Source organism: Colletotrichum phormii (assembly GCF_030913505.1).
Source record: "Colletotrichum phormii strain CBS 102054 chromosome Unknown BDP81scaffold_30, whole genome shotgun sequence".
NCBI lineage: Eukaryota > Fungi > Ascomycota > Sordariomycetes > Glomerellales > Glomerellaceae > Colletotrichum > Colletotrichum phormii.
In genome coordinates this window covers 88,734-105,175 of record NW_026851472.1, presented here as the reverse complement: position 1 = coordinate 105,175, position 16,442 = coordinate 88,734, and the positions used below count along the sequence as shown (strand labels likewise).

The window sequence follows — 16,442 nt, the reverse complement described above, 5'->3', positions numbered from 1 at the left end:
CATTGACAGAATGGCACACGATCATACGCCATTCTCTCCCACACATGGGGCAAACAAGAGGTCGATTTTCACCACATGTCGAATCTGAACAGCGCAAAGACAAAAACCGGATGGAACAAAATCAGGATGACCTGCAAACTAGCTCGCTCCAGATTCAAGTACGCATGGGTCGACACATGCTGCATTGACAAGAGCAGCAGCGCCGAGTTGACAGAGGCCATCAACTCCATGTACTCCTGGTATCAATCAGCCGAAATATGTTACGTCTACCTAGCAGACCCAAGTCCAATACCCGAAAGGCTTAGGGGCACGTATCGTTACGATTATCTTAGAGAAAAACTACCCAAGTGCCGCTGGTTTTGTCGGGGCTGGACTCTGCCAGAGTTGATAGCCTCGAAGCAAATCGAGTTTTACGATAAGAAATGGAACCTCGTAGGCGAGAAGAGCGACCTCATAACCATCATTCAGGAGATCACACGAGTCGACGTAAGCATTTTGCAAGATAACTCGGACCTGCAAACGCTCCCGATTGCACGTCGCATGTCCTGGGCCGCCGGCCGCAAAACCACAAGAGTCGAAGATATTGCCTACTGCCTCCTTGGTATATTCGACATCAACATGCCATTGCTGTACGGCGAGGGATCAAAAGCATTTCAAAGACTTCAAGAACACATCGCCAATGCGACCAACGATCTAAGCCTTTTTGCGTGGGAGAAAAAGGTCGACTACCAGGCGGGTTCTGCTTCAGGGCTTAGCGGTGTCTTTGCAGAGTCTCCAGCAGACTTTACACACTGTTCTACCCTCATGAGACACCGGGATCGATTCCAATTCAGAAACGACTTTACCCTTACCAATGACGGTCTTCAAGTCAAGGCCCAAAAGCTCACGCTGCCAGCGAATCCCGCTAGGGAAACGGTGAACGGTGCCGACTCGTTCTACGCGTTGAGTCTTGATTGTCTCGAAACCAGTATCAGAACGCAAGTGACTCCGAAATGGCTTGCGATCTGGCTTCTCAAGGTCGGAACGACGTTTGTCAGAGCTGTTCCAGATCAGGTGTACGCATACACCTCGAGACTACAGTGGTCCAATGCCACGCTGGAGACGTTTGACGCCTGCATCCGCAAGACACTATACGATCATGAAAGCACGAGGCTGGCATCCTTTATGGGAGCCAAGATCGGGTTCGAGTACGACTCGCAGCTCAAGAACATTATTGTTTCCAAGACGGCGAACCCTGTGGAGGCATGCGTGCAACCATCCGTCGCAGATTTCGTCTTTGACTGTCATGGCCTCGATAACTTTTACTGGAACGCATTGTTTCAAGATCCAATCCGGATTTCCATTACAGAAGGTTACCCTAGGCATAATTTGTGGCCTTCAGTGGGATGGTTCGCGTTGTCGACCTTGGGCAGCACTTTTTGACGAGCATTCGGTCAAAGGGACCGAATCGGAGCAGTTGATGAGATACGCACAAGTGATACCCGGCATCGGAGCCGAGGAGAGGTTGTCGGAGATTCGTGATTACATGATGTATCGATTTACGGATCAATCAGGTCTTTACAAGTCGAATCTGATGCCCAAGTCTGCAACCATTGTTCAGTACGGGACTGTCATCACACATCGTATTTGGATTGAGGCGGAAGCACGAACGGTCGACGAGGTTTCCTTCTCTCGAGGCTCATCTTCTGCGTTTATCTTCAAGGTGCATTATCGATCTGGCGTGAACCAGGCAGATTAGGCATTAGTTGACAAAAACATGACTAATTCGGAACTCCCATTCTACCGACTCGACATGAAGTGGCCGGGATCGCGTGAGTGGTGACGCGTTTGACCAAGTACATATAGATGCGAACTGTGGTTTGTGTGAGAACGGCAAGACGTGCCGAAAGACTCCAATTCACACCATGAACCCAAGCGGTCGGGCTACTTCTGGTGATGGCTTCCTTCCCACTTTGCTCAATAACGCTAGGGTGACCGGGTAATCAGGGTAGCAACGCTGCAAACAAGGTGATTCTTGGTGCTCGAATTAGCGGCCGGGATGATGTTCACTTTGCGGCTAAATACAACTCTCCACTTCCAATGTCACGACTGGTGAATTCCCCGCAGTGAGTTTTGCCGTAAGATCACGCGGATCAACAAATCTCCAAAATACCTAGCTTGATGCTTTTTGGGGTAGGCGGTTCCTCCCTGTCGTTGTCTGTATTTGGTTCAACGTCTCCAAAGCCTGGCCTGTTTTATTTCGCAAGTAAGTCTGGACAAGATGGCGAGTAACAAAACGTGCTTGGAGAAGAAGCCAAAGCAAAGGGTCCATCAAACCGGACTTTACTACTCTAGAGAGGATGGAGAAGCTCACGCCGTAATTCGGGACCGGCTCTTGGCCAAAGTGTGGCTGGCTCGAACAGAGCCGGGCGTAGGGTAAAAGAGTCTTGGAAGCCGCTCGCTTCGAGGACCCGGCCGCGCCGCGCTGCGGGGAAGCTCGACTCAAGCATTTGGGAGGCTGGGGTCTCGTAGGTTTCCTCTCCCACATCGAGGACGATGAACATGGGCCGGCCCTTGCTCCGGTCTGTCATGGTGGCCCAGGAAGTGGTCCCTTTTACCCGTCGGTCAGGCACCGTCATCCCATCTTGGCTGGTGTCATCCGTCCCCGGCCGTACATGGAGGCGGTTCTCGTGCCATTATTGGTGGTTCTCCATGTTTTCTAGCTTGTGGTCTTCCGTACCGTTCAATACCATCAGTCGATCCCACCTTGTCATGCCTGTCCAATTTGGTTTCCCCATGGAAGCGTCATCCTGGTCTGGGGTCTCCAACCGTTCCTGATCCGAGGACTGAAGCACTCACGCGCTATTGGACGCTTGTTTGTGTATTTAATAGAAGTGGTGGCCCTTTCCTCTGGATGATGTATCCGTAGGCTCCTCCGTGAACGTGGTATTGCCCTTTTGCGAGTGAATCCCATCTAGGCGTGAGCCTCGCAAGCCCGCAGTCATGGCGTTCGTCAACCTCAAGTCAATCTCCCTTGTGGTCCTGTCGAGCCTAGCACCCTTGGTTTCGGCATTGGGACAGCAACCGATCGTGTCGTTCGAGAATGCTTCGGGCAGCTTCCAAATTGCCGGAGGAGATGTAGGGACAGGTCAAGTTCTGGTTTCAGACGACGATTTCTGGGGAGTCATCCGAGCTGCCGGCGACCTGGCCGTAGATTTTGGTCGGGTCACTGGCACGAATTACACGCTCAGCAATGGTGCAAACAGCTCCAAGCCTGCTCTCTACACCTTCTCACCGGTGGATGTCACCAACAACACCATCGTGAGTTTGCCTCTCTTTGCCACAGAGGGACACGGTCCAATCCATCACGATGACTCTAAAGAGCGCGTCATCTAAGAGGAATCCGGAAGCTGACCGTTAGTCATAGTACCGAGTCCTAGACGAGCAGTCATTATCTGGCCCCAACTACACAAATCCCGCCCCCGATCGCACCGTTATCATTGCCGGCACCATTGGCCATTCAAAGGTCATTGACGGCCTCATCAAAGCTCAGAAACTCAATACCAGTGAGGTCGACGGACAGTGGGAGTCATTCGTCAGCCAACTGATCGACGAGCCCATTCCGGGATGCTCTCGGGCTCTTGTCATTGCCGGTAGTGACCCCCGCGGCACCATCTACGGTATCTACGACGTGAGCGAGCAGATCGGGGTCAGCCCATGGTACTTCTGGGCCGATGTGCCGTCCAAGAAAGCGACCGAGATCTACGTCCTGCCCGAACGTAAGGTTCAGGGATCTCCCGCGGTCAAGTACCGTGGGTTCTTCATCAACGATGAGCAGCCAGGTCTATCTAGCTGGGTCTCGTGAGTCAATCACATTCTTCCAAAAAAGAACAATGCTAACATGCGGAAAGAACCAAGTGGAACGACACCTGGAACGATGCCGCCGGATACAACTACCACTTCTACAGTCTCGTCAGCGAGCTCCTGCTGCGTCTCCGCGCCAACTATCTCTGGCCTACGCTCTGGGGAAGCATGGTCTACGTCGACGACCCGCTGAACCAACCCCTCCTCGACGCATACGAAGTCGTCCTCGGTGGCTCTCACACCGAGCCTCTCATGCGCGCCCAAAACGAGTTCCGAACATTCTACCAAGGCCAATGGGCATACAACCTCAACAACAAGACCATTGACGACTACTTCCGGTATGGAGTGCAGCGTGCCAAGCCCTACTCTCGCAATAGTTTGTGGACCATGGCCATGCGTGGTACTGGTGACACTGCTATTGAGGGCAACTTGGGAGTTGAGGGCATCGTCAAGATGCTTGAGGAGCTTGTGGCCAATCAGCGAACCATCATTGAAGAAGGACTTGAAATCGACAGTGCCGCGGAGGTCCCATCATTGTGGTGTCTGTACAAGGAAGTCCAGTCGTATCAGGAGAAGGGTCTCGTCGTTCCCGAGGACATTACTCTTCTTTGGGCTGATGACAACTGGGGCAATGTCCGAAGGCTGCCTTTGGTGAACGAGACTGACCGCAGCGGCGGTGCTGGCGTCTACTACCACTTCGATTATGTCGGTGACCCGCGCGACTACAAGTGGATCAACACAATCCAGCTGGAGAAGACGGCGGAGCAAATGTCTTTGGCGTATGCTCGGAATGCACGCAGGATCTGGATTGTCAACGTCGGTGATTTGAAGCCGCTCGAGATCCCCATCAGCCACTTCTTCGACCTCGCCTACGACACTGAGAAGTGGGGTGTTGACGGTACCGGCAAGTGGCTCGAGGCTTGGGCAACCAGAGAGTTTGGCGACAACCACGCAGACAACATTACGGATATCTTGACGCGGTATGGCATGTACGCTGCTCGTAGAAAGTATGAGTTGGTCGAGCCCAACACCTACTCAGTCATCAACTACAACGAAGCAGACGCTGTTTTGGGACAGTGGGCTACTCTGCGCGAAGAGGCTCAGGCTGTGTACGATGCCCTCTCGGAGGAGCACCAGGCGGCTTTCTTCGAGATGATCCTGCATCCCATCTCAGCTGGCGAGATCCTTCACAAGATCCAGATCAACGGTGCAAAGAACCAGCTGTTTGCAGGACAGAAGCGCAACCTGGCCAACGATATCATTGATGAGTCCAGGACATTGCTCGATGCGGACGCTGAGTTGACCATCCGATGGGATGAATTGCTCGACGGAAAGTGGCAGCATATGCTTGATCGTAAGTACAAACCCAGGGCTCCATCTGATAGGCACTAACATGACGCGCAACAGAAACACATCTCGGATATGATGGGTACTGGCAACAGCCCATGCGTAACACCCTCCCAGATATGCGCTATGTACAGACAGCTTTCCCATCTCTAGGAGGCCAGATCGGTGTCGGCGTCGAGGGGTCCAATGCCAGTGTTCAGGGTGACGACAAGTGGCACACCAACTCTGCCAACGACCTTACGGTGCCTCCGCTGGATCCTTACGGGGCTATCTCGCGCTACTTTGAGGTCTTCACCCGTGGCAACACTGCATGCCCTTGGTCAGCCAGTCCTTGGCAGCCTTGGGTCAAACTCTCCCAGTACAACGGCGCGGTTGGCGGCAACAATGGTACAGACAGCCGTGTGTGGATCTCGATTGACTGGGAGAATGCGCCGGCAGCTCCCAACGCCACCCAAGTCTACATCAACGTCACGACGCCGTGCCGGGGCAAAGAAAAGTACGCCGGACAAGGACAGAGAGTCATCGTGCCGGTTGTCAACCGTGCCGTGCCATCCAACTTCACCAAGGGTTTCGTCGAATCCGATGGCCACGTGTCTATCGAGGGACCGCACTACCAGAGCATCGTTGAGCCCAGCAACGCTACCAGGCCAAGCAACAGCAGCAGCAAGCTCGAATATCATTTGTTTGAGAATTACGGCCGCACCCTGGGTGGAGTTGGATTGTATCCGCCAGAGTCGGAGAAGGTCAAGCTCGGCGAGGGCCCGGCGCTGGAGTACCAGATGTACCTCTTCACCAATACCAGCAAAGCCAACGTCACGCTTTACATCTCGCCTACTTCTAACTACCTCGGCGATGGCAACCCTCTCGAGTACGGTATATCGCTGTACCCGACTGGCGGAAGTGCACCGCAGCCCAAGACAGTGCAGCCTGTGGGCAAGACGCAAGGACAAAACATGCCCGAAGGGTGGGGATATGCCGTTGGGGATGCCGTCTGGGGACTCACTGGCAACTATACGACGACAGCTTTCAACGTGACTCAGGAGGGCGCGTATACACTTCGTGTGTGGGCGCTGCTGCCGAACATTATTGTGCAAAAGGTCGTGGTAGATCTGGGCGGTGTGAGAAAGTCGTACTTGGGACCTCCCGAGAGTTTCTTGCTTGGACGTGATGAGCAGGGCACTGTCAAGCGTACTGCGTTTACTGAGACGCCTGGTATTGTTGGAGGAAGTACGACTTAAATCACATGCTTGAAATATTGGAATAGTGGAAAATGAGAATCGAAGTTAGCATTAATATATAATGAAACGATAAAAACCCCCACCCCTCCCCCCCCCCCCCGAACGGTTTAGTCTCTGAAGAATTTCTCTAGTATAAAGTGGGTAAGACTGTCTTTTCCCGTTCTCGCCAAGTGCTCACTCCTGATTTGCTTCAGTGTGTACCCGTAGTTTTGGTTCTTGGAGTGTTTCTTTGCCTTTCTTTGTCCTCCCACAACGGTGATGTTTTTCTCCTTGTTTGTGGCTGGTGGGCTGTCATCAGCCTCACTCCACTTGAGCCACTTCAGCCCCGCTGTAATCAGATGTGGCTCAGCAAGCGACATCCTTCCTCATTCGTTTGCGCACTGATGATGGTGGGTCTGAACGGAGAATTAGGATTAGCGGCTCCACTCCTGCCTCGCTAAAAACGCTCCCGGTCGCCGGGGGCAACGCGGCACCTGGCGGGTGGGAAAACAACAAACGTCAGTCACACAGCACACAGCACCCGCACATCAGCCCAAAGTGCACACCGTCCATCCATCAGCTCAGCTCGGCTCAGACAGACAGACAGACAGAAACGGGGGGACCCTTTGAATCAAGACATTTCACGACCATCCACCGTCACTGCTCATCTCCTAATCTCTTATCCATCTGCAGCTGCTGCTTGCTTCACTTTCTCACTCTCCTTCCTCTCATTCAATTACCACCTCACCTTCACCACCACGACTCTCACTAACCCCCCCCCTCCCCCACAGCAGCTCGTGCTTCATCTCTTTTTCCTGTCCCATACTCTTCCTTGCTGCACATGCTTGGTCCGCGCTGCAAAGCGGCTTTGTTTATTTCTTGATTTACACCCCCGTTTGCTGCACCACTCGACTCGGACTTGGACTTGAAGAGCTCTCGACTTAGGTTGCTAGACTGTTCCACCTCGGAGCTGGCAAACGGGACGAATCCGCGTCACTATTTTCCTTCCCACGACACCCACACGACACAGACAGCATCACGATAGCTAGCAATCATGGTCGTCGATCCGAACGCCGCCTCCATCACGGTCGCAGGTTCGTATTCCTTCTGTCTCTCTCTTCACCTCCTCGTCAAGCGCAAACACTAACCTGGGCGGTTCAACAGTTCGAGTGCGACCATTCACGATCCGAGAAGCAGCACAACTGTACGTCTAGACACTATACACAGGAGAGCAGAAGAGCGGAGGTCAGGAACAATAATACTGACTGGAGTGCGTGCAGAACTCGCAATGAAGAAGGCACCGTCTTTCTGGGCGACGGCTCACTTGCTGCCGCACCACCCAAGCTCCAAAGGGGCGGTATCAGGCCAGTCATCAAGGTCGTCGACGACAGATGCTTGTGAGTATCAGTATCCTGCCTTCCACTGCTGTCTTGTCTCATCCTAATACCCTCCATAGAGTCTTCGATCCTCCCGAGGACAACCCCGTTCACAGATTCGGAAGATCTGTGGTTCCCAACGGCAAGAAGGTCAAGGATCAGACCTTCATGTTCGACAGAATCTTCGACGACAATGCTACACAGAACGACGTCTACGAAGGCACAACGAAGCAGCTCATCGACAGCGTCCTCGACGGCTACAATGCCACCGTCTTCGCCTACGGCGCAACCGGCTGCGGCAAAACACACACCATTACCGGAACATCACAACACCCCGGAATCATCTTTATGACGATGCAAGAACTCTTCGAAAAGATCACAGAGCGAAGCCAAGAGAAGACCACCGAGATCACGCTCTCTTACCTCGAGATTTACAACGAGACCATTCGCGACCTGTTGATCCCCGGAGGCAGCAAGCAGGGATTGATGCTCCGTGAGGACTCGAACCAGGCCGTGTCCGTTGCTGGTCTGACAAGCCATCACCCCAAGAACGTGCAAGAGGTCATGGACATGATTGTGCAGGGTAATGCTTGGCGTACAGTCTCCCCAACAGAAGCCAACGCCACCTCATCTCGATCGCACGCCGTTTTGCAAATCAACGTCTCGCAGAAGGACCGCAATGCCTCTGTCAACGAACCCCATACCATGGCAACTCTCAGCATCATTGATCTTGCTGGCAGCGAGCGTGCCAGCGCCACCAAGAATCGCGGCGAGCGTCTGCTCGAAGGCGCAAACATCAACAAGTCTCTTTTGGCCCTAGGAAGCTGCATCAATGCCTTGTGCGACCCTCGCAAGCGCAACCACGTACCATATCGCAACAGCAAACTTACACGACTCCTAAAATTCTCCCTCGGCGGCAACTGCAAGACAGTGATGATTGTGTGCGTCAGTCCTTCAAGTGTTCACTTCGACGAGACACAAAACACCCTTCGATACGCCAACCGAGCCAAGAATATCCAGACCAAGGTGACTCGCAATGTCTTCAACGTCAACAGGCACGTCAAGGACTTTTTGGTCAAGATTGATGAGCAGATCGCTCTCATCAACGAGCTCAAGGCCCAACAGAAGGATGCGGAGAAGACGTTTTACGCAAAATTCCGCAAACAGCTGGAGAAGCGCGACTCTATTGCTCGTGAGGGCGTGCAGCGTCTCCGTGTCGCGTACGAAAACTCGGCCAACGAGAGACGAGACAGAATCAACAACACGAAGAAGCTGAAGGTTTTCGAGCGACGCATCAGCCTGCTCTCTGCCTGGATCGCTTCTTTTGACACTATCTGTGACCAAAGAGGTGACGAGGATGCGATGCCCGCGACACTTGTCGCCATTCGCAAGACTGCGCAAGGAATCATGGTAGAGCTGGAGCACAGTCGTCACCACATCCACCAAAAGCTGGAGAACACCAACTGGGAGCGTGCTATTGACACGGCTCTTCACCACAGCATCAAGCAATTGCCCGGGGGCGAGTCCGATGCCGCTGAGATCGATACTTTGACCCGAGAGGCTGAGCTTCTGAAGGCCAACTTTGGCAGAGAAGCCAGCCATGAGGTTCTCGAGATGGACAAGGTTGGCGATGCTGCCATGATGCAAGTTCTTCTGACGGCGCAATTCGACATCCTGGCATCCCTCGAGGACACGCTAGCGATGAACGAAGAGGATGCCGTCGCCCACGCCAAGCAAATCATCAACCGACTACTAGAGGCCGGCTTCTCGGCCGCATCTCATGTTGTCAAGCCTGATGGTGCCATGATCCCCGTCGAGAAGTTCTCACCCAGAAAACAGGGCACACCTAAGCGTAAGAAGGCAGTCGTCAACAACACATCTCCCATTCGCCAGCCGGCCTTTGTTCCTCCGTCTGAGCCGGCACCTCAGCCTCATGCGTCTCCCATAAAGTTGTCTCCCCGCCGTAGGAAGGCGGCGGCCCCAAGAAGTCCCCGCAAGGGAGTCTCATTCACGCCAGTAAAGAGAAAGTCGGAAGCCAAGCGAGGTGTTCGCTGGAGGGACGACGAGACCGAGTCGGGACTTGCAGACTTTGAGAAGACGCCCAAGAAATTCGAGGGAACGCCAGATCACACGTCACCAGAAAAGGGACTGCGAATGCCTGCTCTTCCTTCGTACCTGAGGACCGCATCGCCCAACTCGGCTAACTCGGGCTCTGACGACAGCCCGACTCTGGGACTCCCCGAGTCTTCATCCATTCCTCCTGCCAAGCCTAACAGATTCCAGGCTGGCTTCCTCACCAAGGGCCGCGTCTCGTCGATTGGCTCTGGATCACCAACTGTACCAATTCCCACAATGTCTTTGCCCCTCGGCTCTTCTCCGTCCTCAGACAACGGAGATCGAGTGGCTCCTCTGCGCGCACTGGACGTGCATCGTTCTTCAAACTTGTCGCCTCCGGCTTTCCGCTCTAGAATCGCGAGAGCCAGCCCTCCTCCGAGAACATTCTCCGGCAATCTCTCTGCCGATGAGAACAACCCCCCCTCACCGCAGGGCCCGTCCGGATCAGAGTCAGAGTCATCTAGCATTGATCCTAGAAAGATTCGATCAGCCTTGCACTCGATGAAGAAGGTCCGCGGCGAGCACCGACGCGTGTCATCCATAGGAGGGACGGCGGCATCGAATGCCAGGCGCATCTCGTCTGTGAACTCTATCGGCTCTAACCACCGCGCGTCGGCAAGCTTTTCCGGCCCTATGGCGAGCAGCACAAACGGAATCTCTCGATCAAGACGAGCCAGTGCGGAGCGTAGGCTCTCACCGCCCATGGTCTGCTCACCTCCTGACTTCAGGAATGACCGAGCATTCACGGCGGGACAAGCAAGGCGCATGCACTTGGGAGGCAGCTTGAGGCTGGAGGGAGGTAGCCCACAAGCGCCTCAGCACAGAATGGCTAGCGCCGACTTCAAGAACCGTCGCATCACAATCGGAAGCCTAGCAGCGACCGGTAAGATCGAAAAGGCACATGCACCTAGGCCCAGCGTGGCAGGTTGGCGTTGATTTTCGTTCTTTGGTTTCAGTCATACCCACTTGGCTTGGTGGTTGTCGCATAGAGGCGATGGGGGAGTTATTGGTTCACCTTCCCTATTAGATCCTTGAGGGGGGGGTTTTTTTTTTTCTCTCTCTCGTTGACGGGCGTTGGGCACACTTCGGATCTTAATCTCACAAAGTTCTTTTGGGTTGTTTCCAGCCGTTTGGCAGGCCTCGTCGAAGGCCCTTGTATGGTTGTTGTATCAATAGGTCGGGGTAGGGCATATATTCACAGTTCATCTGATAAGAATTCTTCAGCTCAGCAACCCACCCCCGCGCTGTACGAGTGTGTGATGGTGACAGGTGCTGAGAAACAAATCGCCGGGTTCACAGTGTCATTTTACCAAGCAGCCAAGACACGCCGCTCCGAAGATCCCAGGGCATGCCAGGAAAACGTGGATGCAGGCGTGCAGTGAGGACCGAGGTCACGCCCACCCCCGGATTCGTGCCAAGACTGACGCACGTCGGTATGCTACTACAGTCCGATAATGCGAATATGTCGTGTGAGACTCGAGTGAGTTGCGAGAGTTGAGACTGTGAGACTTTGGAGTCTGTGAGATCTGAGATGAATGTCGCTTTGGACCTTCCGTCGGTGCGATGTCATGCTGCTAAAAACAGCACACTTTGTACCAGCAGAACCTCAGAGTTCGGAGCCTCATGATGAGACAGAACTCAACGGCCGAGGTGTGCCGAATGATCCGCCTACCTGTGGTCCATGAGGCAGGCATGGACAGTTTATGGGCAGCGCGCCTGAAAGGGCCCTCATTCGAAACAAAAACGCTCGCTGTTTCAAATAGTTTTCGGTAATTGATGAGGTGATATTTTTCTTTCCATCGCCGATGAGCCATGAGCCGGGAGCCGGGGGGAAGGGATTTGAATGGGCAATGGGAGGAAAGGCAAACGATATTTGAATGCAGACTTGCAGGAGTTCTTCTCTCGGGATGAGTGGGTACCGGCCAAGGTTCGCCGACGGGCTCGCGATCAGCTTTGGAAACCCCGAAGGGCTAGAACCTTCAGCTGTATATGTGTTGCAAGCGCGCGCCGAGGCTCTCTCATTCAGCAGGTCAGGACATATCAGATGGCAGATGCATGCGGCCAACGAGTGAGAGAGAATACTAGAGTTCACGACATCATCATCAACACCATCTCTCTCTCTCTCTCTCTCTCTCACACACACACACACACACACATACATAATACAACAGACACCATGAAGGGCAATGAGACGTTGAACTAAGCACCATCTCCGTTGAAGGGGTGGAATGACGGAGTGGGCCAGCGATAAAGGCAAAATAAGTGATGGCATTACCTAAGTTCCCCTGGCGTGGCCCTGGCGTGGCCCTGGCGGTAACGTAATAAGATTTCCCCTTTACCTAAGAGGACCGTTGGACCATAGGATGGCCCCCTCTTCGCCGTCTGCCACTCGTGCCACTCAAAGCCACTCCAGGGGAGACCCAGGTCGGGGTAGCTGAGAGTTCTGCGACGGCGCAATCTTATTCCAATCATGCTTATTCGGCTGATTTTCACCAACCGATGCTTATCGCGTCGTCGGCAGAAGGGGCGGGTAGATTTACGATATGTGATGAGCACGAGGTGAGTAGCTGGCCGTTGTCGAGCACTCGAGAGCTTGTTCACAATGCCTGAAATTTGAATCACTGATTGATGATCTCTCTCTTCTCTCATTTGCCTTCTTTTTCTTTTCTTTTTCTGCGGTGGTGTGTACCCTATTTCTGCTACCTCACAAGTCTTTCATTCCTTATCTCTCATAGCAAGGAGACCGGCTCAGACGGCATCGCTTTTGGACCGTGGTTGAGGCGACTCTCGGGGCTATCTTCAGCTCATTGAACCCCTCTCTCGCCTCATCGAGGGCTATGACGACAAAGTGCTCGGAGACATTGATCAAATGAGGAATGTGAGAAGAGGTACTGTCAAAAGTTTCACGCGCGCAATTAAGAAACAAGCTGGAAAATGGATAGTTCAGTCGACCAGAAAAGAATACGCGCGAACTTTTGCAAAGGTAACCCCAGTCGCCTGCTGAGTCGCCAAATCCGCGAGGTTCCAATCTCTATCGAGAAGTTGAATGCAACGGGAACAGGGTCCAGGCCGGAATAGCCGCAGCACGTCATGACAGGTCAACACCTCTCAGTCTCACTCACTCGCGGAGTCGCGAGTCGGGTCACCTCACTCACAAGTCACAAAACTCACTTTCATTCACTCATCGCTTGGTCGGCAAGGTAGTAGGGGGCCGCAGGGCAGCATCGCCAAGAAACATCGCCAAGATGGCAGCAAACAGCCGAAACCCGCTCAGCTGGATCCCGCGTTGACACAGAGACTATGCAAAGACAATGAGTTGCGGCGGCATGCGGCGTGATCCCCCCCCCTTCAACCCCTGTCCTGTCTGTCCCCTTCGCTTCAGCCTTCATGTCCACCTCCCCCCTTGGGGTTCTTCCCCCCCAGAAACCTAGAAAACTCTCTTGTCTTCCCTTCCCGTCTTGGCCTCGATCTCGTACCTGCTGCGGCCCCAGACTGGGCATTTTCTGGGCAGACATGGAATGAAGCAATGCCCCAGGGGATCAGAGCATCGAGGGTCGCAAGGTCGCAATCGCCAACCTCTGGGCTCGCATGCGGGATTGCGGGTGGGGACTTGGCGGTAAAGCTTGTTTCCATGTGCCGAGGCGCATCAAGAGCCAAGAATACCAATGGAAGAGACGGGACGGTGGCAAGTTCGCCGTCAGAACACCACCACAACGGGTGACCACGCCTTTGCAAAGCATGGGTTCGCCTGCTTAGCTTTCTCGACGCATGGTCTAATCCTCGACTTTCTCGGAGCCCCAGCGGACTTGGACCGTAATGTGGCCTGGCTGAGTCCCGGAGCCATGTCCCGGAAAGGTAGGTGCTTTCAACGTCGACTCGAGAACGAGGACCACTGTACCACACGGCACCACTCAAGACCGGCACCGGGGCTATAGCGAGGGGTGATGGATCATGGAGTGACGGACCAGAATCAGATCGCTCAACAGGAGAATGCCTTGTTTCGCCTCTGGATTGGTTGGTCCCGCCCTCCGCCGGTGCTCCTCTCCCCGCCGCGAACCCCCTCCATCAGCCCGGCTCCATTCATATCATCTGCTTTTGGTGCCTTGCTGCTTGCTTTTGGCCCTGGCTCCCCTTTTCACTCATCTCAACTTTCCGGCCTTGGATCCAAGAGCGGAGGACGGGTGGTGCGTGTCGACACTTGACAAACAAGTGTCGACTCGTTCGACCCTTTTCGACCTGCTCTTTTCCATCTAGTCTACCGCTGCTGGGAACTTTGTGCCAGTGACAAGCTTTGGTCAAAAGTTCCCATAACCCTTCCACCCCTGGCCGAGAATACGCTGGTCCTTGGGATGGGTTCCATCTTCCACCATTCCATGCGCTCCATGGAGGAGAGACAGATGGAGCTACGACCTTAGTCGAGGTGCTCTAGAGACTAGAGTCTATCAGTCCCCTGATCGAGACTAGCCTGCCCGTTGATGGCTGCCGCAAGTAGTCAACTGCTTGTTGTTCCTCCTTGTTGATCTACACACTACCGACAACCGTCCCTTCTCATCAAATCTAGCCCCTCTGTTCTCTCGAATCATGTTGCGCAGCACCATCGTCCTTGTCGGCGCGATATGGAGTCGCGACAGGCAGCCTTGCTATTGCACGATGCTCCCTCTTGGAAGGTGGTATTCCCCCACGACTAGCTTGTGCCGCACACCATGATGGCCCTCCTTCACGAACCTCCCCCCTGGATGTTATTGTTGGCCGTGACATATCCAAAGCCCGTGATGTTGGCAAGGACTGCGAGTAATGTCGCCATGATCCATCCTATCGCCCCGACTTGCCGTCCCCCGGTTCCAGAGTCCAAGAGTCCAGACACCATCTTCATAGACTGGACGATGACGATATAAACCATCCCATCTCCCCGTTGATCATCCCATCTCTCTTCCTCATCCTCATCGGTCATCTCCCAGTCCTCTCTCGTCCTCATATCCTCTTCTCTGCTCCCTTCCTGGCTTCACTAGCTTTCAGTCATCTCACAATGACTGGCTCTTCCTTCGTCTCGGCCCTCACGGCCGGCCTCGCCCTGGCCTCCTCCGTCGCCGCCCTCCCCGCCGGTGCCCAGCAGGAGAGAGGCTTCACCGTCGAGCAGATCAAGAACCCCCGCTACGTCCGCTCCGGTCCCCTCGCTCTCGCCAAGGCCTACCGCAAGTACAAAGCTGCTCTCCCCGCCGACCTTGCTGCCGTTGTCGCCAACATCAGCTCTGCCGGCCTCGTCGAACGTGCCACTGGCAGTGTCGCCGCCAACCCCCAGGAGTACGACGTTGAGTATTTGAGCCCCGCCCAGATCGGCACCCCGGCCCAGACCCTCAACCTCGACTTCGACACCGGCTCCTCCGACCTGTGGGTCTTCTCGACCTCCACCCCGACCAGCCAGCGCAACGGCCAGACCGTCTACGACCCCTCCAAGTCCACCACCGCCTCCCGCCTCTCCGGCGCCACCTGGTCCATCTCCTACGGTGATGGCTCCAGCTCCAGCGGTATTGTCTACAAGGACACCGTCACCGTCGGTGGTCTGACCGTCACCGGCCAGGCCGTCGAGGCTGCCTCCACCGTCTCGGACTCCTTCACCTCCGAGAGCGACCTGGACGGTCTCCTTGGTCTCGGCTTCAGCAACATCAACACCGTTGAGCCCACCCAGCAGACCACCTTCTTCGACACTGCCAAGTCTAAGTTGGACTCTTTCCTCTTCACTGCTGATCTGAAGCACGGCAAGGGTAAGCACTCGCTCATTCTCATATCACTAGGCATGGTGTGATAAGAACGGGAAAGTTTGATACTAACACAATTTACTTATAGCCGGCAAGTACAACTTCGGTTACATTGACAGCACCGCCTACACCGGTGCCATCACCTACACCTCCGTCAACTCCGCCAACGGATGGTGGCAGTTCACCTCCTCCGGCTACCAGGTCGGCTCCGCCAGCTTCGTCTCCAGCTCCGTCACCGGTATTGCTGACACCGGCACCACCCTTCTCCTCCTTCCCCAGGCCATCGTCACCGCCTACTACGCCAAGATCACTGGTGCCAAGTACGACTCTTCCCAGGGTGGCTACACCTTCCCCTGCTCCGCTACCGTCCCCGCCTTCACCTTCGGCGTCGGCACCGCTCGCATCACCATCCCCGCCACCTACATGAACTACGCTCCCATCAGCACCAGCACCTGCTTCGGTGGCCTTCAGAGCAACGCCGGCATTGGCATCTCCATCTACGGTGACATTGCCCTCAAGGCCGCCTTCGTTGTCTTCAACGGCAGCACCAAGCAGCTCGGCTGGGCTGCCAAGACCCTCTAAATGCTTAGAGAGCGCAGCTTAGAGCAGAAATAGAAGAAAGAGATGGACGATTCAGCAAACATGAAGCCCCGGGTAATCTGGGTTTGAGGACAGGACAAGGGAAAGAGAACTGAGGGTTGTTTGGAGAATCGTCCATCGGGACAATCCATGTGGCGATTTGGTCACTACTTATACATAATTCTTATTCGTAGCATATTGGCGGACAT

At 54.4% G+C, this 16,442-nt stretch overlaps 4 protein-coding genes across 4 annotated transcripts; all 4 read left to right on the top strand.

Annotated features, from left to right (window-relative positions):
- Positions 1 to 24: 24 nt before the first annotated feature.
- BDP81DRAFT_301843 (heterokaryon incompatibility protein-domain-containing protein) lies at positions 25 to 870 on the top strand (the record flags this gene model as incomplete). The annotated part of the gene is made up of 1 exon (XM_060583130.1): positions 25 to 870. A coding segment is annotated over one exon (846 nt), but the record flags the coding sequence as incomplete, so codon positions are not given.
- A 1,964-nt stretch (positions 871 to 2,834) lies between these two features.
- On the top strand, positions 2,835 to 6,523 carry BDP81DRAFT_439798 (immunoglobulin I-set domain-containing protein). The gene is made up of 4 exons (XM_060591437.1): positions 2,835 to 3,300; positions 3,407 to 3,840; positions 3,891 to 5,197; positions 5,251 to 6,523. Exons 1-4 carry the CDS (start codon positions 2,983 to 2,985, stop codon positions 6,426 to 6,428), a joined length of 3,237 nt encoding a protein of 1,078 aa, XP_060439195.1. The 5' UTR covers positions 2,835 to 2,982; the 3' UTR covers positions 6,429 to 6,523.
- A 448-nt stretch (positions 6,524 to 6,971) lies between these two features.
- On the top strand, positions 6,972 to 11,138 carry BDP81DRAFT_410748 (kinesin motor domain-containing protein). The gene is made up of 4 exons (XM_060589135.1): positions 6,972 to 7,501; positions 7,572 to 7,611; positions 7,688 to 7,804; positions 7,864 to 11,138. The coding sequence occupies exons 1-4, from the start codon at positions 7,462 to 7,464 to the stop codon at positions 10,832 to 10,834; spliced, it is 3,168 nt and encodes a 1,055-aa protein (XP_060439194.1). The 5' UTR covers positions 6,972 to 7,461; the 3' UTR covers positions 10,835 to 11,138.
- A 3,786-nt stretch (positions 11,139 to 14,924) lies between these two features.
- BDP81DRAFT_465426 (aspartic peptidase domain-containing protein) lies at positions 14,925 to 16,236 on the top strand (the record flags this gene model as incomplete). Its single annotated transcript, XM_060594278.1, has 2 exons — positions 14,925 to 15,660; positions 15,743 to 16,236. 2 exons carry the CDS (start codon positions 14,925 to 14,927, stop codon positions 16,234 to 16,236), a joined length of 1,230 nt encoding a protein of 409 aa, XP_060439193.1.
- Between the last annotated feature and the right edge of the window lie 206 nt (positions 16,237 to 16,442).